This window comes from Mirounga leonina, unplaced genomic scaffold (genome assembly GCF_011800145.1).
Source record: "Mirounga leonina isolate KUSES-001 unplaced genomic scaffold, KU_Mleo_1.0 Mir_507, whole genome shotgun sequence".
Classification (NCBI taxonomy): domain Eukaryota; kingdom Metazoa; phylum Chordata; class Mammalia; order Carnivora; family Phocidae; genus Mirounga; species Mirounga leonina.
Window position 1 is genome coordinate 1120333 of NW_023270789.1, and position 21614 is coordinate 1141946.

The 21614-nt window shown below is 47.5% G+C and overlaps 1 protein-coding gene across 6 annotated transcripts in view; it reads left to right on the forward strand.

Annotated features, from left to right (window-relative positions):
- Nucleotides 1-307: 307 nt before the first annotated feature.
- Nucleotides 308-21614, forward strand: part of TBX15 (T-box transcription factor 15) — a 176784-nt gene continuing 155477 nt past the window's right edge. For 5 of the 6 annotated variants that reach the window (XM_034990183.1, XM_034990185.1, XM_034990176.1 and 2 more), the window contains exon 1: nucleotides 308-619. In XM_034990183.1, coding sequence (XP_034846074.1) covers nucleotides 415-619 — 205 coding nt within the window. In that variant the 5' untranslated portion in view covers nucleotides 308-414. Of the gene's footprint in view, nucleotides 620-3135; nucleotides 3554-4619; nucleotides 4741-21614 lie in introns of those variants that run through there. The other variant, XM_034990177.1, reaches the window with a different exon arrangement.

Here is a 21614-nt window from a genome sequence, read left to right on the forward strand (position 1 = left end):
GAAGTTTGGATCAGAGGAAGGACGGGAAGACCAAGAGAGGAAGAGGGAGAGGGAGGAGAGAAAGGGAGAGGGAGGAGAGAGAATAAAAAAAAGATGAAGTCCAGTCTGCACAGCCTGTGAGCGCCTGCCCCGGTGGGTGGGAAGCAGGACTCGGGCGCTCATGCAGCGAGCGGGCGGCGCTCCGGGCGCTCGTTCCTAGCGGCTGGGGCAGCTAGGGGCGCCGGTCGGAGCCGGCTGCGGAGGGCGGGGGAGGACGCAGGGGGAGGGTGCAGAGGACCCGCAGCGCCGCCGCCTGTCTCGGCCGCCGCGCCGCCGCCTCTCCCGGGCCCGGCCCGGAGGGCGCTCCGAGCGTGAGGGCGCGGGCTGCTCCCTCAGTAGCGGGGGCGAGCGGAGGCCGGGGTGCGGGCGGCTAAGATGAGTGAAAGGAGAAGATCTGCAGTCGCCCTGAGCTCGCGAGCACATGCCTTCTCCGTTGAAGCCTTGATCGGCTCAAATAAAAAGCGGAAACTGCGAGACTGGGAGGAGAAGGGGTTGGACCTGTCCATGGAGGCGCTGAGCCCCGCGGGCCCACTCGGAGACACGGAGGACGCGGCCGCACAGGGCCTGGAGCCTCACCCGGGTGAGTGCGCAGGACCAGACCGAGGGAGGCGGGCGGAGAGGGGACACCGGGCGGCCAGCCCGCGGGCGGAGTGGTGTGGAAGGAGGCCCTGCTCGCTGACGCCCTGCCTTGCTCCAACGCGGGTTTCCTTTTCTTGGCGCAAATATCTTGAGCCTTCCCCAAATTCGCGGCAAACAATTTGAGGGGAACTGAGCCTTGCATTTTCGTCGCCAACCTCAGGCAAGGAGGCCTCGCTTGCATACCTTTTTCTTCTGGGAGCGGAGCGCACTGTTCTGGTGTCCACAGCTGTGCGGCCGCAGGCCCCTGGGGTTAAGGAGGGGCGCAGATCGAAGGCGACCGCAGGAGCGGAGAGGGGCTGGGATTCGCTTCTGAGAGCTCCAGAGGACTGGCGCTGAATTCTCGGGCTCGACACCCAGTCTCGGGAAATGCCCAGTTTGTCCCATTTAGCCTTCGACCTCGGTCCTCGCCCTTCCCCCACCAACTTTTCTGGGACTCAAGTTCTTGTGTTTCCCCTACTCCGGGGACGACGGAGCATAATTATATTTCTACTTCGTTGGCGTTTATGGAAAAAAGTTGTATGTTAGACCCCTTACCCTGCGCCCTGGGTCACTCTTCAGGGCCCACATCTCTGTGTACTGGAGGGGAGCGGAGCGATTAATTTGTGTCTCAGATCTATGCACATTATATGCACACAACACGTAAAACACAGAGCGGATGTTGGTGTCTGTATTTTAGCAGAAACCTGGGAGGGTAGTTGAAGGGGGGGGGGACAACTTAACGTTTTATATTAAGTGCCAAGATTTCAACTGTGCAAAACAGCCCGGGGGAACAGCTGTTGTCGGAAGAATCTTGCGCGCGCGCGGGCGCGCGCGTACACACACACACACGCACGCACGCACGCACGCACGGTCGCGGCTTGGTTTAGCGGTTTCAGAAACTTTCCAGCCAGGACTTCTGCTGCCATTCTGGAGGTGCTCCTGCTGACCAGCTAGGGTTAGGGAGTAAACCTGGGTCAGCGCGCCAGGAGCGGAAAGCCAGGGTGGTGGCGGCGGCCCGCAAAGGGATGGGGGCGGCCACGGGCCGAAGAACTTGGGGACTGAGCTTGGGGCCCAGGGGCTTGGGGGCTGGAGAACTGGCCGACCCAGGGAGGGACAGCTGTCGCTTACATTTTCTCTTTCGGCAGTGACAGTTCAATTTCCATGCTCCTGAGGCTAATAATAACGCGATTAGCGGGTGACTTGCAGAGACAGAGTTTTATGAATTCTCCGTGTTCTTGTGGCCCGTTACGGTATTTGAGTTTAGTGCTGGGGAATTATTTTTATTAGTCGATGAAAAGAAAATTAAAAGGAGATTTATTTCGTCCGCTCAAATCTTTCCCTGTATTTGGATGCGGGTGCCTGTCCACGCGGACCCCTGTGTGGGCAATCCAGAAAGGAACGCGTGGCTAATGTGTGTTTCCCATCTCTGGCCAGATCCTGTTTCCTCACCGCATTTATATGTTGTGGAAATCTCACTTGTGCCTTCACACGGTTTAGTGGGAGTTCTTTCAGGCCTCATGACAACTCATTGTTTGGGAGGTTATTTTACTTTCCCGACAGTGGAAAAGACAGAAGTTGCTTAACTGCGCGTGGCAGACATCCTGTCCGCGGGTACTTTTCTCTAGGGAGGGGTCCAGGTCCGCCGGAGCTGGTCTAGGGTCGCTTGTTCAAAAGGACCAATACGTGGGGTCATGATCATGAGACTCAGCTTGCAGTTTTCTCTTTCCGGCGTTTACATCAGCCATAGTGAGGAGAGAAATGGTTGGGGCAAGAAGAGACCATTCCAGAGACATAAACGCGAGGACCTGTTGTCCAAAATGCTGTTCTCTTGCTCCCACAGTATGGGGGTAGGAGGTGAGGACCTAACATAGGACTTTATGTCACACAGAGTTCAGTTGACCCCTTCCTATTTCATCATTTTTAAATTTTTTTTTTTTTTTTTAAGAAAAAGATGGGCGTTTGGATTGGAGAAAACGAAGTATGTTTGTGGGGTTGAGGCCGGGAGGAGGAAGAAGCTGAAAGCCGAGAGTACTTGCGGGCCATCTGCGGGGCCGGACTAGCAGCCCGGCCTGGCTGCGTCGTGCACCGAGGGGATCTCCAAGTTGGAGCCCCCGCAGGGGCCAAAGCTTTCTTACGAACCGGACATAGAAAGAGAAAAGAGCTTTCAGAAAAACTGCTTGGTGGCGTGGAGCCTCCGCAGTCCCCAGAGTGGAGGAGGCGGAGCTGCCGGCTCTGCGGTAGGCGAGTCCAGGGATTGGGGTTCCCTGTAGGCCTTTCTTTTTCCTCTAATTCGGCGCCCTAATGAACACACATCTTTAAAGGTGTGTATATGGTGGTGGAGGTCGGGGAGGGGCACGGGCGACTCCATTGTGCCCGGGGCCAGGTCTCTGCCGTCCTTGGCCTCAAATTGTTTAAACTCTTTTCCCGGATTAGGACCGAGAGCAGGCTGGACCCGCCGCGTGGCTCGCCTGCTCTAGGCCGATGATAAGAAGTCAGGAATGGGGGGGGGGGGGGGGGACGACAACAGAAACAAAATTGCCACGGAGCTTGGGGAAGGATTAAACAAACACGCAAACAGACACAGGACACCCGCGTAAAGCAACTGTGTTTATCATTTTCACCATTCCCTCCCTGACTGGTACCTCCGTTTCCAGCCCTCCCTGTCCGTGCCTTAAAATCCCAGGATTCTGAGACAACCCAAGGGTTAGATTTTAATGTTTAGCTTTTATTCAAAGACGTGGCCTTTTGCTTTTTCACAGTCCGTTTTTCTTTCCGCGTCCGGACAGAGCTGGCTTTAGTTGGCGCCGGGCGCCCGCAGCCTGGGGCGTCAACCTGCAGCAGCGGGGGACCAGCCCAGCCTGCGCGCTGTAGGAACTCACACATCAGAGGACACACAGTATGTATTTCAAAATTTTCCACCGAGCCTGCTGGTCCCGAAAAACCCCGAGGCCCAAAGGGCCTTGGAGAAGGGCCTGTGAGGTGCCCTCATTATTGCCAGAACTCCGCGTCTTTTGGAGAAGCCGCCAGGACGCAGCCGCCGCGGGCTCGGGAGGGTCTCCGAGGAGCCTGACTCTCGGGCCTGCTTGCCCCCGCCTCTCACCAAGCAGCAACAGGAACACTTTTGAGCCAAGATCGCCCGGAACAGTTGCTCCGGCTGCGGCCTTGGAAGTATATTTCAGGCACGCGGCGGCGCCATCTGCGCTCGGACCCCAGCCCCGGCTCCACCCGGCTTCCCCAGCTCGGGTTTGGAGTTTGGGCCTTTCCCGCCCAAATCCACAGCCGAGTGCGGCCGAGGTCCGGTCTCCCGCGGAGCGAAATAATTCAAACCTTCTGCGAAAGGATTTCCCCCTCCAGGGCCTGCGGCCCTGAGGCTTGCAGCCGCGGCGCTCAGAGGCCTAAGAAGGTGGCGGCGTACGCGGGTGGGCACACAAAGCAGGCACACTCACGAACATGCGGGCAGATCTGTACTCCGCGCACACGTGCACATATGTCAGGCTCGCGCGTCCCGTGCACCTATCTGCGCAATCCCTAGTTAAATGAGACAGGCAAAGCCCGTGCAGTGCCCCCAGGGCACTTTCTTCTCCCGAATTACCGAGATCAACTGTTCACGCGAATTAATCTGCCAGTTTATGGCTTGTGTACTCAGGATAAGACTCCCAAGATTTTAATCCTGACATCACTCCTCCACCCACCTCCAATCCCCAATAGGGAAACACAGGGTCAAAACGGAGGAAGTGACTCTTCACTGACAAACGTTTAAGTAATGGAGAAAAAGCGATGAGTTTGAAGCCAGTGGGGAGACTGTGCTTGCGCGGGGCAAGAACCAGCCAGGGCGCAGGCCGGAGCTTGGACTGCCCGGCAAGGGTGTGGGGAGCGCTGGGCGAGAAGCCAAAGTGTATGCCTGAGGTAGAGTCCGGGGCGAGGAACACCGTTCCTCAGTGGTACGTGCGCCCCTTCGCCAGCGCAGGCCTCGAAGGTGCCAGGCCGGGACCCCGAGGATGAGCCAAGTGTGGTGCCTGCTGGACATGCGCAACGCTCTTGCCTGCCAAGTCAAAACGACCTTCCGCGGTGGCCGCGTCTTTGGTGAGTGACCTTGTGTGAAGGGGAGTGAGGGGGTAGGCTAGATCTGAATTCGTCATAGGCTGGCGAGGATGGTTGTCCTCGGCTGCCAAAAGCCCTTTTGTCGCTCAGGTCGGACGGTGGCTAAATCGGACGCCCTGCGGATGCGCGGGGCTGGGAGAGCGCGTGGCAGTGGCTCCCGGGAGGTGGGCAGGGTTATGAAGATGTTCTGTGTTTTACGCTGGCCCTGGCGCGGTGGCACAATAGAAGCCCCCAGGAAAAAGGAAACAATTCTAACCCCCTCCATCCCGTAGATGGAGCGAACTGCTGAAGGCAGTGAGGACAGGGAATTGGGAAAACCCTAATGCCCAGCGTTTGGAATGTGATGGAAGGGAGGCGGAGTGTGCTGTGTTTTGCACCGTCATCCACCGTCCCCCGAGCGCTTCACAGGCCCTTGTGAGGCGTGGAGAAGGCGCTGGAGTAACAGGCGAGCGTGCGGGTTCTCTCCCTTCGCGGCTGGGCGGTGCAAGGCCCCTCGCCCGGCTCCGCCGCTCGCCTCTGCCCCTCCGAGACTGGTCCGCCGCGCCGGGAGAAGCCTTTCCTGGACAGATCAGCTCACAGCCTAGGCGCGCAGCGCTTCTGAATTCGCGTCTTCCACGCCCCACCCAACACCATTTCTTATTGAACACTTTATTTATTTGGGTTCAGAGCTAGCCACCTTAGGCTTCCTGATTTTATAGGTTAAACTCCCAGGAAGAAAAGTTCGCGGGGTGACGTTCATGCAGGGGGAAGGGGGAATTAAATTTTTAATAGTGGAGTTCGTACTGAAATTATATTGACCTATACCCGCTGCCGGTTTCCTTCCCCCCCATTACTTCAAATGGTATCATGAGCATCTTTTAAATATTAAAGAAAATTAGTTTAAAATCTGATTAATATACCCAGCACGCGAGGAGCGACTGCAGAATGGTGTGAAACGCCTAACCTGGGGGCCAAACCTAAGATGATCGGGTATTGGTGGTTTGCGTTCCCCCATTTATTTGTATAATTTCCTTTGTGTGTGCAGACATGAGTTTAATGGAAGCAAGTCCCTCACCATGAATCCTTCATGTTGGGCCACAAGGGGAGAGGGACAAATACGTTTTGGCTCAGAAGACCCGAAACATTTTGTTCATCCAAGCTTCTCGAGGGCACTGCTAGTACCAGAGTGAAATATTCCGGGTCTGTCACAATGGTTCTCTGTATTGCCAAAAATATATTAATAAGATGAGGGGATGTTTTTGAGATCCCTATTATGGACTGGGTTAGAAGTTTATTTCTCACATCCAGGAGTAAAATGATTACTTCTTAAATCTGTCCGTTCCTTCTCTAGGTGACTGTAGAGTTAAAAACAAAAACAAGACAGAAGTGAGCAGATTCCACAGGGATAAAGAGCAGAGAGCAGATTGGCATTTCACTTTCCTTTCTGGAAATGCAGAAATCCATCTAATGATTATTATGGGGGGGTGTAGCTGGTTATTGCTTTCTTACTCCCAAAAGATAAAGACAAAGTATTGCAGCAGGAGAGAATATCTAAGTGGTTTTCTAGTTTTGACCTTTTGGGATATTTTTCCACAGGGAAAAGTAGGTAACTGGTGGAATGTGGACTCTTTCCCCCTTCTTTCTCTCCTCCATGTGGTTTATTTTTGCCTTGCCTTTTCTGGTTTCCAGTGAGCCCTGCACTTTATATGTGTATGACTGAGATACAGGGATCTGCACTGGGAACAGCAATTAGCCAATTTGTAAATTAGGGTCCGTTCACATGTCTTTGGGTGAGGATAATCATTACTTAATTTAAGTGAGGCCCTTGTTCCAAGTGTCAGGATGGAAAATGAGACTCAGTAGGGAGGACAGGAGGTGAAATGGGAAGAGGTAGGGAATTAAGCCTCTGGTGAGGACAAATCAACATTTATGCAGTTCCACTTTGAGGCAGGACATTCTGCTGACTACAAACTGATGATGAGCTTTTGATACCAGAAGTGAAAATAGGCCTTGCATTTGATACTCGATTCTGTACTCTTTTTACCAGCCAGTGTTCAGCTATGCCCTTTAGATATAAGTGTGTAAAATGTATTAAAGAGTATATAAACAACTGTGTTTACACACAAATTTATGTGTGAACTCTACCGCTCTGAATGAGACATAGATAATATCTCAGGAAATATCAGAAAAATATTAGAGAAAATAAACTGCCCCCCCTTATTTGTGGAGCCAGTTAACACACGGGGAACACCTACAATATGCGGGCGGGGCAGAAATTTTGTCATCTCTAGGTATCACTTGACAATTCAAGGGAATCCCAAATTGAAACTTCTAGGTATTGGCATTTTCAGTTAAGTGTCAAATTAATTGAAGATTTTGACCAAAGCCTAAGAGAAAACACCAGAAAACGAGACTGTACAGATGCAATTTAAAAGAGCAGGAAGAGTGGAATTTTTTTCTAACTAAATTTGGCATTTGATTTTGTGAATAATGCCACCTTCATTTCGGATGGGCAGAATGCTGGCTTGTATTGAAGAAGAATTTCATATTCTTCCATGCAGAGAGTTAACGGGATCACTAAGGGAAATCTGTTAATAGGAATAACGAGAGAAACTGTGATTTGGGGATAATAATTTAACAACATAGAAATCTGTGCAAAAATCTTCTCCCTATTTGTCTTCTTGTATTTTCTTCAGTATAGTTGCGGAGGCTAAATGAGCTGTTTCCAAATTGCCACACACTTTAGAAGATTAACAGCAACAACCCCCCCCCCCCCAAGTCTGGATTGCAAGCGTAATATCCTAATACAGCCTTATTTTAAAAACCGGAATACTAGAGATATCAGTAGATCCCTTGAAAGGGATCATCAGGGGTCATTATTATGTACCTAGTCGGGAGCCTTGGAGTTTTAGCGCCTAGTTCTCAGCGGGGTGAACCGAAATTCTTACTCCCAACACCCGTTGCCTTCTCTGCTCTCCCACGGCCCCGAAAGTCTCGTCGAACCCCCAGACGCGGGCTCGGAAAGCAGTAAGCCCACCTTACGCTCCCTCCCCTCCCTCACCTCCCCCCACATCCTGTTCCCCTCCCCCCACTTCCTATACGCACGGTGAAACGCCCATATTTTTCCTCTCTCTCAAAAAAAAAAAAAGAAAAAATCAGATGAAGTTTCACCGGGGAAGGGTTTGGGATTGCATCTCTTCCCGTGAAACAGGACGGCTCGAGTGACCTTCCCAAGTTAGAGACTTGGGCCGCAGCCGCGTCTGCCCTCCTCCGGCCGCTCGCCCGGGCCTCGGCGGCGCCTTGGGGCCGGAGCGGCAGCCGGGTCAGGAGCGCCCGGGCCGGGTCGCGGGTGCGCCACGGCCCGGGCTCCTGCTCTGGCGCTCGGGGCTCGGTCGCCGCCGGCGGGTCCGCGCCGCTGCGGGAAACCAGGGACTGAGCAATCCCGAAGGATGGTCGGTGCCCTTCTCAGCTCCCGTTACAGCCTGGAGAAATGCGGGCAGTCAGCGGTAATCGGGAAGGCCTTGGTAAAAGACCCCCCCTTCTCCCCGCAAAAAGTCAAGGAAAAAAATCCAAACAAACAAAAAACCCAAAACAACAACAACAAAACCCCAAACCCAAACAAAAACAAGCAACCCTCCCCCAAAACCCCCCAAACGGAACCCGAGGATCTTACACCTCGCGCCCTGAGGGGAGTTTGAGCTTTTGCTTTCATCAGGCTGAACAAATATCCAAGGAGTCAAACTGACTTCAAACATTAGCAATTAGAAACCAAGAATCCTTTGCCCTAAGAACTTTTAATCCCTAACCATTTCCAAATGGGTAATTCTAGGGTCAGTAAATATCCTAGCCAGTCTGTTAAAAAGGAAAGTCGTTCTGTGGTTCTTCGAGAAGCAGAGGATTCCCGGGTGCCTCAGAGGGTTCATGATGGTAGAGCTGCCCCCTGCCTTCTTAGAATCCCGGCATTGCTCAACCGAGACAAAGGGACAGCAAGCAATTGGCCTTCACGCTGTTCTTGGAGATTAAAAGCAGTGAAATAATTCTTCTCCTAAAAAAAAAAAAAAAAGAAACCACCCATAGCATAGAATTGACTACTAGTGATTGACTACTACATTTTGTAACAGGCAGGAATGGGTTCCCTGCTAAGCTCCACATTAGCTCAGAGGGGACTCTTCACACCAGGCCTCAGGGCCCAGAATTGTAACCTAGGGCTTAGGGAACTTAGGTGGTGCCGGGCTTGTGTTCTTGCTCCTGAAAAATATATACTTGATTTTCACCGTAGGGAGGGGCAGGTGTTAGTGCCAGTAAGTGATTGTGAGCACAGCAGTGCTTTCCCTGGGTTTGAGAAAGCTTCCTGCATTTAGTAGCCTTATACATTGATTGATTGATTGATTTGCAGCAGAGCTGGGGGAGGGGTTATATACCTATGCACTATTTAGGCAAAAAGAGGGTTTATGAGAAAATTAATCCTATGAGCAAGCTTGCAGAAGAATACTGAATTGTAAAAACACTTCAGGAAACTTAATTGCTTATGTGGACGTTTTTGAGTCTTCATTATACTACAAAGCTTTCAACACAGGTCCTCATATTCTAGATTATATCCAGGTATTATAGAGGGCTCAAGGAAGAGGGCTTGACTAGCTTAAACTAGATTTAGAGTCTAGCGCTAGATTTATCATTAATTTTGGAACCAGGGATATTTGTTCTAAAGGCAGATATATAAACGTTGAAAAAAATGTTTTAAAGTTGTTTCATAGCCTCAGTTGCTGGTTTGTGAAATGAGGGAGAGAGATTCAAATGACACCTGAGGCCTCTCTAGCTATAGGATTCTGTGATCTTGTTAACTTTTTAAAAAATATTACATTTTCTCCTAAGGTACCTTGGCCATCACTTGACTCATCCCTTTGTTGGAACAAGGGGAGTTTTAACTGCAATTGTAGATAGTAACAGTAATAGCAATTCAAGGTAAAAAAAACCCAAAAAAGAAAAAAAAGATTTTTTACTGCTAGAATTAAGAGCTTCCATAAAGCTCTTGAAAAGTTTTTAGATTAATATCACATGTTCAGAAATTCTGGATCTAGTCCTTTCTGTTTGATGTAACCTATTGTTGCTTGTGTGACTGCCCAGGACCCTCCTGCTGGGAGAATTCTATGGCATTAGTGAATTTAAAGGAAATACAAGTTATCTATGCTTTGGACATTTTCTGTGCCATTCTCAGACATATCTGGAAAAACTATGCATTTGAAAAATGAAGACTGAGAAAAACAACTTCATCATTAGTAAATTGAATTGATGGGACCTCCCTTCCCCCCAAGAAAATCAGTTGCCCCTCATTACTCTCTGAGCCTGATGGAAAGCACTAGTAACTATTTTCCATGTCTAGTCTGCTAAGCCGAGGTCTTGATCTGGCAGAGATGTGAGAATGCTAAAAGGATGACTTAGTAACAGGCAAAACGCTTGTCAACAAGATAGATCAGAAGACAGCTTAGCATTCAAGACCTCTATTCATAGCTGCTGAACTTGAGGGCAGGGTCAGACAAAAAACTGGGCCCAGCACACACCTAGGAAGGGTTCTCATGTTTCTATCTCTCCTTACAGACTTATACAGCTGGGCCAGTGACAACTCCCCACTTGTATTGGATGCCCCCATTCTCTACAGCCTCAGCCCCTGTGTAGATTTGTGTCTTCAAGGAGCTTATGGATTTACTGTCATCCTCTTTCACTACCACCCTATAAACTGGTATAGGGCAGGGACCTTGTATTCACTGCTTTTGTATCTCCAGGGCCTAGCACAAGTGGCTGGCACAGATTAACACTTAATATATAATGATAATAAATAGCAACATTTGTTGAACACTATGTACCAGCCACTGTGCTAAGTTGTGTATTATGTATCACAGTGACATAATATAATATAATATGTAGTTGTATATAATACATATTAAAGTATATAGTATAATTATGTTATGTTATTATATAATATATAATATAATACATGTATTCCAAATCACAGTATGATAATCATGTATATTACAAATAATATACAACTGTATATATGGAATATATATGTGTGTGTATGTGTGTGCATATAAAATATACATAGTATACACACACACACATTCCAAAGCATTGGTATGAAATAGTAATACTCTTACTATTATCTTATCATTTGTATTTGGTGCAATGAATGAATGAGTGATACAATATAGTGGTTAAAAGCTCAGGTTTTGAGCTTAGACTGCTTGTTTCTGAGCCCTGGTTCCAACACTTGCTAGTTGTATGACCTTGGGCAAGTTCCTTAATCTCTCCCAACCCCAGTTTCTGCACCTAGGAAATTGTAATTATAAACATATTCATCAAAAGGTGGTTGTGAGGATTAAATTAGTGCCCATAGAGGAACAAAGGATTTAGCCGTGTCTGTGATTCCTGTCAATTGAATTGATAGTGATTATTCACTTTGGTGACCAGCTTGATAAGAAATTGTTGCGAATTGTAAATCTGGCAGGCACCACTGCTGCCCGCTCCCCCCCCCCCCCCCCCCCGTCTTTTGTGTTAAATGGGATGTTTGGGACTTGGAGGGCTATCAGTCGGTACTTGGTATATAGCCTATGGTTAGAAACAGAGTAGAGAATCTGAGTACGGATGGCTGGCTAAGGACGTCAAATAGGACTTGGCGGGCTGTTGCTATTCAGGGTTCCGCTGAGGCAGAAAGCCGGCCTCCGAGTAAGCATCTGAGGGAGGGAGAGAGGCTTCAGTGGTGAGGACCAGCTGTCTGGCATGCAGTATGAAGAGAGGGTGGGTGGAGGGTGGGGCAGGGAGCCTCAGCTTTACCAGCTCCCCAGGAACTAGGTTCTGGCGGAGGACAGAGGGCCCTTTCCAGATGTGGGAAAGTGGAAGAACACAAGCATGTTTCTCTGGTTCGTTTCTGATATTTCGACCTGGAGCCCAGAAATCCCCACATGGTCAGGTTTTATCCTGTGGGCAATAAGGAAGATTCATTTTCATAAGGTCTTTGTTTGTAAACCTGTGCTTTGATGGCCCCCAAGGTTGGGCAAAATGAACCAGTTGCATCCATTTATTGAAGCCTCAGTAAAGGATTTGTAGGTGTTGCTTAGTTGAGTTAAAAAAAAAAAAAGAGTAAAGGGACTAAGTTTAAGGAAAATCGATAACTAAGTTGACTGTCAGGAAGAAGAGACTGGGAAGTCTTTTTTTAGGGAAAGCAGCAGAGGCCCCGGCCGTTGCGTTAGAACTTACATCTGGCTGCACAATTTTGCAGTTTTCTTCCTTCCAGCAAACAGAAGCCTGAATTTGATCATTTACTATTTTGTTTTTTTTCAAAACTAGTTACACCCCAAACTTTGTTTATATTGTTTCCTGGTAGCAGAGGGGGAAAATGCATTCCCAGGGGAAGAGGAACAGAGACGATCCCTCCCAAGACCTCCTTCATGGAGCCCAGCACCCTTCAGCAGCCGTAGGCAGGCCCTGCCTGACCATCCGGAGGAGGGAGCTGCCCTTCCCTGGCTGGAATTCAGGGTTTGGTCTTCCAAACAGATCCGTGCACCACATTTTATCTCCAAGACAGCTGCTTCTTTACTTCCCCAATCTTACAAACATCCTCTTCTCTCAAAGTGCCCACGGTGCTGACCACTAAGACCTCTTCTGGATTGAGGGCACACTCTGTACCAGGCACTCTGCTCATGGTTTCATTCTCATTGTCTCATTGCATTCACCCAATAGTCTTTAGTGCTCTAGAGAGAACTTTGAATTTTGTAGATGGAAATCTGTGCTTGCTGCCTGTGCTGTTCTCCCAAATAGAAATTATTAAATCATAAATGAGAGAGAGCTCATTTACAGTTTCGGGGTCTCTGTCTTAAGGTGCCTTCTCCCTACAGGCTGGAGGAAGTCTCTGTGTGACAGTGATACAGGGCGGAGTTTCTGAGCCTCGGTCTTTGGAAGAGGGCATGTACAGTAGTGCCAGCCTGACTTGCTTTTCTTTGACTTTCGTGCACAGAAATCTCAGTGTCTGAAACGTGGGGGCTACATATTGAATTTGATCAAAAACCTCCTCAAGCTAAATCCCCTCATGCACTGAAATTCAGGGGAAACTTTAACTGCCCTGTTTTACCCATTCCCTTCTCCATTCACAACGGGATGGATGGAATCATATTGGTAATTGATTCAAAATGGAACAGCTTAGAAACGTATCAGTTGCAGTGAGGAGCAATTTGTGCATTTCTAAGTACTGTTGATTTTTTCAAACTCAGCAATCGCAGCTGAAATCCCTTTGCCATGGATTGAATTTACAAAGGAAAAGATTCTGATTTCCACAGTGGCTTCTTTTTAATGCCCGAGGATTAGGTAACCGCCTTGAGGACCCACAGCAAGTACACCCGCTCTCAGAGTCACGGCTTTAACTTTAACCTCTGAGTGACTGCTCTGATTCATTTATTTTGTAACAGCTCTATTTAGAGCAGCCTCGTTTGGTATGGGATCAGTTATTTGCAGAGATCTCTCATCCCTAGACTCACTTACACCCTGTGCTCCTTCATTCTTCTAGCATGTTCTACGTGGATGTGCCCCCAGCAGTGAGTTTCAGGGAGCTTAGTAATGGGCTTCAGGGTTTCTGGTCCACCTGTTCGCTGTCTTTCCACCACTTTTCTCCCCCTCCAAGTAACCTTCCTCTCTTAGGAAGTCTGATGTCTCTAACAGGGATTTGGAGAAAAACTACACCCCCTGATTTCAGTGTGTGGACTGTACATTAATGTGTTTCTTGGCCGTGTAACTGTAAGGTCTATCAAATTCCTGTTTGTGGTGCCCAGTGTTAGAAAAGTGGCTTTTAGAAACTAAAAAGAGGAAGATGTAAAGTCTGTCTGTTTTAAAGCTTTGCTTTTTCCGACAGCCCACCCCACTCCGTGCAGGCAACGATTGATGGGATTCAATATGCTCTTGCATCAACAGAAGCATATGAATCTCTGGGCCCATTTCCTTTCCCAAGGAACCAATGTGGAGCCAGACTCTTGAAATATAGAGTGTGGTAGAGGAGGGGATGAATGCTGCAATCTTGGATGGTGTGCTGGAGCTCACTCAAGAGATCTGTTCAATTAGAAAGGTAGATACCGCAAGATCTGAAACCAGCCAGGCCTTGGCCATTTCGTTTTTCCTCCAGCATCCAGAGCCCCGGTTGCATGGCCAGTGTTAATCCTGGGAACGTTAGATCCCATTTGGTGCATTACCCAGATTAGACTGTGACATCACAGAGATTTAAGGCATCTCTGTGATATTCTGACTGGGTGGTAGGTACTGCAGGAGGCGCTCCCTACAGACACAGGACAATTTGACAGCTGTAGGAATGAGCAAACAGTGAACGAAGCCCTGGCGAGAGTATGCATGCGTGTGTGTGTGTGTGTGTGTGTGTGTGTGTGTGTGTAGGGGAGGGTTGGCAGGGGTGCCGAGGGGTGTTATGGAGAGCTGGGAGGAACGGTTCCCCCAGCCTGTGTGGGTGAATTGGTTCCGGATGTTAACATTTTTTTCCTTGGGGCTTGCCTACATTTTTCTTTTTCTTTGCCTGTCTGTTTTCCTGCCCAAGCTGTTAGGCCTCCGCAGCTGTGTGGCTCATTGCTGGTGATTGTTTAGAAGGACAGATCTGACTTTATTGCAAGGGCAATTTGGGGGCATGTGTATAGGTAAACTTGCCCAGCATCTTTCATAAATTTTGAGGGATTTTTTGGGGGGGGCATCATCTTGTCAGCTTAGTACCAATCCTGTATTGCATTGGATGACCTCTCTTGGAGATCAGTTATGAAATGTTTTGGAAAGCAGATGGTCCTTCATATCCCAGAAGCAGAAGGAACTGGCTGGTGTGGGAGACAGTAGATGGAGGCCAAGGAGGCAGCAGAACACAGCCGACAGCTTGGGGTGTGGGTCTGTCAGGGCGCATGGTTCTGGCCGTGTGGCTTTGGGCAAGTGACTTCACTCTGCCTCAGTTGAGTACATGGACACCGAGGGTACCATTACCTGCTGCAGGGCTGCTGTGGGAAATCAGTGAGACAGCAAATGCCAGGCACTTGGCACAGTGCCAGGCGCATAGAAAGTACCCAGTATTAGCATCTTTCTCCCTTGATCATACTTATCCTTTTAGTAAATTGAGAAAACGCAGAAGCTCTTCAGTATTCTTATGAGAAACTTTTTGGTGAGTGTCAGACACAGGATTGTCCCAAACTACTCTTCTTAGCTGATTTCCACTGCTGCCCCATTCAGAGCACAACCCTTCATATAGGCTGACTAATATTTTCAGTGGACACATAATTGACATATACATTGTATATACATTATATACATATACATTGCAATATGATTACCACCCTTTGTGGTGCAGAAATTTAAGATGTAGTCTCTTAGCAACTTTCAAGTATATAATACAGTGTTGTCAATCACAGGGCTTTGCATTAGATCTTTAGTATTTATCTTCTCACTGCAAGTTTTGTTTTCTTTGACTGATATCTCCTTGATTCCCCCTCCCCCTCCCCCCTCCCAGCCCCTGGTAACCACCATTCTACTCTGTTTCTATGAATGCAGCTTTTTTAGATTCCACATAGAAGTGAGATCATACAGGATTTGTCTTTGTCTGACTTACTTCATTCAGCATAATGCGCTCGACGTCCATTCATACTGTGGCAAATGGGAGGATTTCCTTCTTTCTCTGAGTAATACTCCACTCTATCTGTCTGTCTGTCTAACATCTTCTTTATTCACCCATTGGATGGACGCCTGTTTTCATATTTAGCTATTGTGAATAATGCTACAGCGAACATAGAAGTGCACATATCTTTTTTTGAGATCCTGCTTTCATTTCCTTTGTACACAGCCTTTTTCATTATCCTCCATGAGTTTCTCCTGCTCCTCCTTCTGTTTGGAACACTGTTTTCCTTCTCCTCTCCTAAAATTCCTTCTGAAGAGAGCTTATCCTGCTTTCAAGATCCATCTTAAGCACTTAGTATGACGGAAATATTCCCAGATGAAAAAGGGCAATTTGATACAAATGTGAATTGACATGATGCACAGATTCAAACATGCAGAGCTCACATACGATTTGGGTATTGTGCTAATGGAAGAAAGTTCTGGAATGCCACTAGCTTTATTTCCACTTGGAGTCTGCTCTAGAGAGCTCCCCTTTCAGGGGTCTCTTTATGGTTTCCTCTCAAAATGGCGCCAGTGCCTTTCTTTCATTTTATAGTCACAAAGGAGTCTCAGTTAGATGATATTTGGCTCTCAAAGGAGTAGCCAAGATGGTAAACATACAGGGGTCCCTTGTTGGCTGCCATAGTCAGCAAGCTCCTCTTGAGAGGAGGTCTTCACCAAGTAATCTGATTAGACCATTTCTGAGCAAGGCTTCTGTCCTGCTTTTGGCTTCGTAGAATGGAAGGCTGCAGGCTTACCAACAGGCCAGTAGTTTGAATTTAGTCTTTCTTTCCTTGGCAGGATATATGCCTGTTATCTTCTTATTGTCCTTGTAGATTGGTACGTACTTTTTGATTCTTTTTTTTTTTTTTTTAAGATTTTATTCATTTATTTGAGAGAGAGAGACACAGCGAGAGAGGGAACACAAGCAGGGGGAGTGGGAGAGGGAGAAGCAGGCTCCCCGCAGAGCAGGGAGCCCGATGCGGGACTACTTTTCGATTCTTGAGCAACTGATACCCATAGCCAAGGAGACAGTGCCTAACCATCTCTCTTTGTTCTGTGGCTATCTTTGCATATATGTGCGTGCACGCACACACTCACATAGTGCTTTCGCTTGTGCTTTTCTACATTTTAAAACTGGTCACTGAAGAAGGGGTAAAGTAGAAGCCTATAAAACTTAATGCTTTGTACTTTTCTTATGACACTTAACACATTTTGCCTTGAATGATAACTTTTTGGAGAGCATATTTGTTTTATAAATGGACTAGAGTGGAAAACCCTGGGACCACTGTGTCTTACTCATCTCTGAATCCCTGTTAGCTCTCTGTGAACATTTGTAAAATGGAATCGGTAGTTGTCAGACTTTAGTGATGGATTTTGTAACTGTTATAGCCACTTTGCAGATGACTTGGCTTCATGATGGTCCTAGACGCCCAGCATGAGGTGTCTGCCAGTCGCCTGTAGGTGTGATCTTGGACGTGTCAATTGATGTCTCTATATTCTGGAGTCTCTCTATCTCTAATGGAGATAAGGCCACTGGATTTTAGTAAGAAGGAGAGGATATCTCATTGTACTATTAACAAGGCATTTTTGTAGCTGATTGCTGAATGCTTTCTGCATGGAGCCTATTTTGGAAGCTCTGTCCTGGTGAGGCATTATTAGCATTTCGAAGCACAATTAGTTTGTGGGAGTACCTCTGCCCCATCCTACCCTGTTTTTTTCAGGCCTTATGTCCATGGCGGCCTCTGTTTTCTGCCCAGCACGGGAGAAAAAGAAATGGAATAAAAGGCAATCTGAAAATCCCCAGTGCTAAACTGAAGTGCAAAAATATCTCCAAATGAAAGACAGATTGCATGAGGTTGCCCAACAAAGCAGCATAGAGTTACATTGAGCTGAAGCAGAATGACAGAAATTCTTTTGGTGGTTCCTTCCCACGAGCAGTAGGAAGATGTGAGTGAACTGACAGGAGGTCCCAGCTCAGGGCTTGGACCCAGGATGTGGGAAAAGGCAAATTGTCAGGAGGAGAAAGGAGAAAATCCTCTGAACCTTAAGGTAAGTTTTGAGCAGGGCAGGGGCCTAAGGGGTGTAAGGGAGATCTGTGAGAATGCATTTTGGAACCAGCACGCTCATAAAGAATAGTCAGGGACCGAGACGTACAAAGTGCCCAGTACTTTTGGGGACCTGTCAATTACATAGAAGATCCTTAGTACTGTCCTGGGTCTGACTCAGATCATCATGGGGAAAAACAACCTCAGTTTGCTATTTCCCTTCCACCTGTATGCCTCAGCTGGAACCTGCTTTAGAGGAAAAGGCTCTCCAGACTTGTCTTTCTTTGGGCTCTCAGCTATCGTGCCCGCAGTGGCGGCCGATCATTGGGACCAACCTGGTGTCATTATGGGTTTCCCAGGGCTCATGGCTTTCAAGCCATTATTACATTCTGAATACAGCAAAGTGGAGGCAAACTTCCATGGAAGTCAACAGACCTGGAGCTCCAAGTTGTGGGTAAAGAGAGCTTCTCTGCACTTTATATGTAAGCAAGTGGGATCATTCTGAGTCTGTCTTTCTCTGTTTGAATATCTTTGATCCTGAATCATGAGGATACTTCTTCAAGATGAGCCTGTGGGCCCCTAAATGTTAATTGCCAACAGACTCTGGGAATTGTTCAATGTCTTGGTGTCTTCCGGGAGTTCAGCATTCCAACATAGTGCTTATTCTAGATCCTCTTTAGAAAGAGAATATGTTTCAGAAACTCAAACTTGGGAATGGGGCACGTGACAACACACCAAGATCTATTGTAGGTCATGAAGGACCCTATTGGCACACCTCTGAAGGACAACAGGGCTCTTCAGGTGTTGTAGTGCATCCTGTGGAGTATATATTGTCCATAAGAGGTTTAAAAGTTCATTATTCATGGGGCGCCTGAGTGGCTCAGTCTGTTGGGCATCTGCCTTCACCTTGGGTCATGATCCCGGGGTCCTGGGATGGAGTCCCGCATTGGGCTCCCTGCTCAGCGGGGAGTCTGCTTCTCCTTCTTCCTCTGCTGCTCCCCCTGCTTGTGCTCTCTCTCTCTCTTTCTGTCAAATAAATAAATAAAATAAAAAAAAATAGAAGTTCATTATTCATGCACTGGCATCCTGATTCTTTTTTTAAAAATTCAATTAGCCAACATATAGTACATCATTGGTTTTTGATAAAATGTTCAATGATACACTAGTTGCATGTAACACCCAGTGCTCATCACAACACGTGCCCTCCTTAATGGCATCCTGATTCTTTTTATTTTTTTAAGATTTATTTATTTATTTGACAGAGAGCGAGAGAGGGAACATAAGCAGGGGGAGTGGGAGAGGGAGGAAGCAGGCTTCCCGCTGAGCAGGGAGCCTGATGTGGGGCTCGATCCCAGGACCCTGGGATCATGATCTGAGCTGAAGGCAGATGCTTAATGACTGAGCCATCCAGGCACTCCTGGCATCCTGATTCTTAACTAAACCTTAAGCTCTCTCATGGTCTAGACGATCAGGAGCAATTAACCACAGATAGTAACTCCAGAAGGTCCCTGCCTTGTAGTCCTTGTGATAATCACACAGATTGATCTCCTTTCTTTTCTATTTCACCAAGATGTGGGGTGGAGGAGAGGATGATAGGATCTTGAGCTGTAAGATGAGGAGAAAGACCTCTCCTTCGAGAGGGAGTGAGCACCTTTGTCCAGGATGCTAAAGAACTTAGTACAGATACCCTGGGGAAAGAGACGCTCTGACCATTGTGCCAGTTGCCTTTCATGACTTGCAAAGCTTCTCTTTAACCCAGATCTTGTTAACAGTCCCTGGTAGGTGATGCAGTGGTTATTATACCTGGGCTATTCTGTCTAAGGGAAATTCTGTCTTTATATGTAAAACAAACCAACCAACCAACCCTGAAGTGCCTGGTACTCAAGATAGAGTTTGAGGCCCGGTATCTTTGTCTGGAAGGGGCTCTGGACAAACAGAGAAGCTCCCTGTGCCTGACTCAGGGGCTGTGTTCATTGCAAACCTGAATCCAACATCCACATCATACATTCTCTTTAGATGGGAAGTGTGGCCCCAACACCCTTTTTCAGAAGCCCAAACCAGAGCCACCAGCCCCTCAAACTAGTTGCTGTGCTTAGAGCTTCTGGGTCTTTCCTTCCTCATGTAGCAGCGTCAGCAAAACAGCCTGTTTACCTATGAGTGCAAAATAGTATCACACCAGTTCTTCTGATATCTGAGTAAACCCTGTAAATAAATTTCTACTTAACTTTAACCAGTGGGATTTATAATTAGGTGCTGCTATACCTTACTCTGCAGTATGTGAATTTTTGCCAAGTGGGTAATAGAATTTCTGGATGATAAACTTACTTTTCAAGGTACAAAGGTTGTTTGCTCTTTTTAGTATTCTAGAGTGAAACGCTATGCAGAACAACAACAAAAAAATCCATTGATAAAGTGAAGGCAGGGCGCCTGGGTGGCTCAGTTGGTTAAGCGACTGCTTTCGGCTCAGGTCATGATCCTGGAGTCCCGGGATCGAGTCCCGCATCAGGCTCCCTGCTCGGTGGGGAGTCTGCTTCTCCCTCTGACCCTCCCCCCTCTCATGCTATCTCTATGTCATTCTCTCTCTCAAATAAATAAATAAAATCTTAAAAAAAAAAAAAGTGAAGGCAAATTCCTATCACGTCAGTAATACCAGGTTTTCATGTATCACATTTGTTAAAAGTAAGTCTTATCTTCCTGTAACAGATTCTATATTTTTGTTGGGGCTGGAAAATGGACCCATTTTGTATATTTGATGACTTGGATTTCACCTCCTGCATTGGCCAAGCTCACAGATTCCATGTATTACTGCTTGAAAATGAAAAGGTCCTGTTTCAGGGGATTTCTTTTTTTTTTTTTTTTTAAGATTTTATTTATTTATTTGAGAGAGAGAGAGTGAGAGAGAGTATGAGAGGGGAGAGGGTCAGAGGGAGAAGCAGACTCCCCACTGAGCGGGGAGCCCGATGTGGCACTAGATCCTGGGACTCTAGGATCATGACCTGAGCTGAAGGCAGTGGCTTAACCAACTGAGCCACCCAGGCGCCTTCAGGGAATTTCTTAAAGAAAAATTCAAAATACTTCACAAGGGTGAATTTCAAAAACATTGCTTACGTTATGCTTAGGGAATGGGCCCTAATTCCATTTTCGGGTTAGAATACTGAATGGAGTCTTTTTTTAAACATTTAAATTCAATTAGCCAACATATAGAACGTCATTATTTTCAGAGGTAGAGTTCAGTGCTTCATTAGTTGCATATAACACCCGGTGCTCATCACATCACGTGCCTTCCTTCATGCCCATCCCCCAGTGACCCCATCCCTCCACTCCCGACCCCTCCAGCAACCCTCAATTTCGGAAAGTCTTCTTACAAGGGAAAAATGTCAGGCACCTCCTAGTGGCGGGCAACTGGCAGTCCAGGTAAATCATCTGCCCTCTCCATACCCTTACTTCTCCCCGCAAATGGGGGAGAAGACGGCGTGGCACCCAGCTGTCTTTCAGAGGTAGTGGAAAATAGCTTCATCTGGCAGAAACAGGTTCTGGTTACTATTATCGTTCTCTTTCAGACAACTAAACATTTTATTAGGAAACTTTCTCAACATGGAGTCCTCCCGAGCCCTCCTTCACCTTGATCACTGTTCTTGCTGTACTTGTCCACTATCTCTTTTCTCTTTTTTGCTGGAGCATTTTATTTAATTTATTCATTCATTCATTAAAAGATTTTATTTATTTATTAGAGAGAGAGAGCGAGCGAGAGAGAACAAGCACAAGCAGGGCGAGAGGCAGAGGGAGAGAGAAAGGGAGAAGCCGACTCTCCACTGAGCAGGGAGACCGATGCGGGGCTCAATCTCATGACCCTGGGATCATGACCTGAGCCGAAGGCAGATGTTTCACCAACTGAGCCACCCCCAGGTGCCCCTGGGTGGAGCATTTTAAAGCAAACCTCAGGCTTTCTGGCATTTTACCAAAGTACTTCAGTACTTGAGTAGACCTGCAAAAAGGGTCATCTGCTGACCTAGATAAAATGACATCATCACATAATACAATCAGTACTGATTCCTTGATATCATCTGAGTCAATCCACTCAAATTTCCTTGATTTGTTCAAAAACTGTTAAGCCCTCAGGGCCAACTTTTCTCCCCTGATTTTGCCCACCTGTTT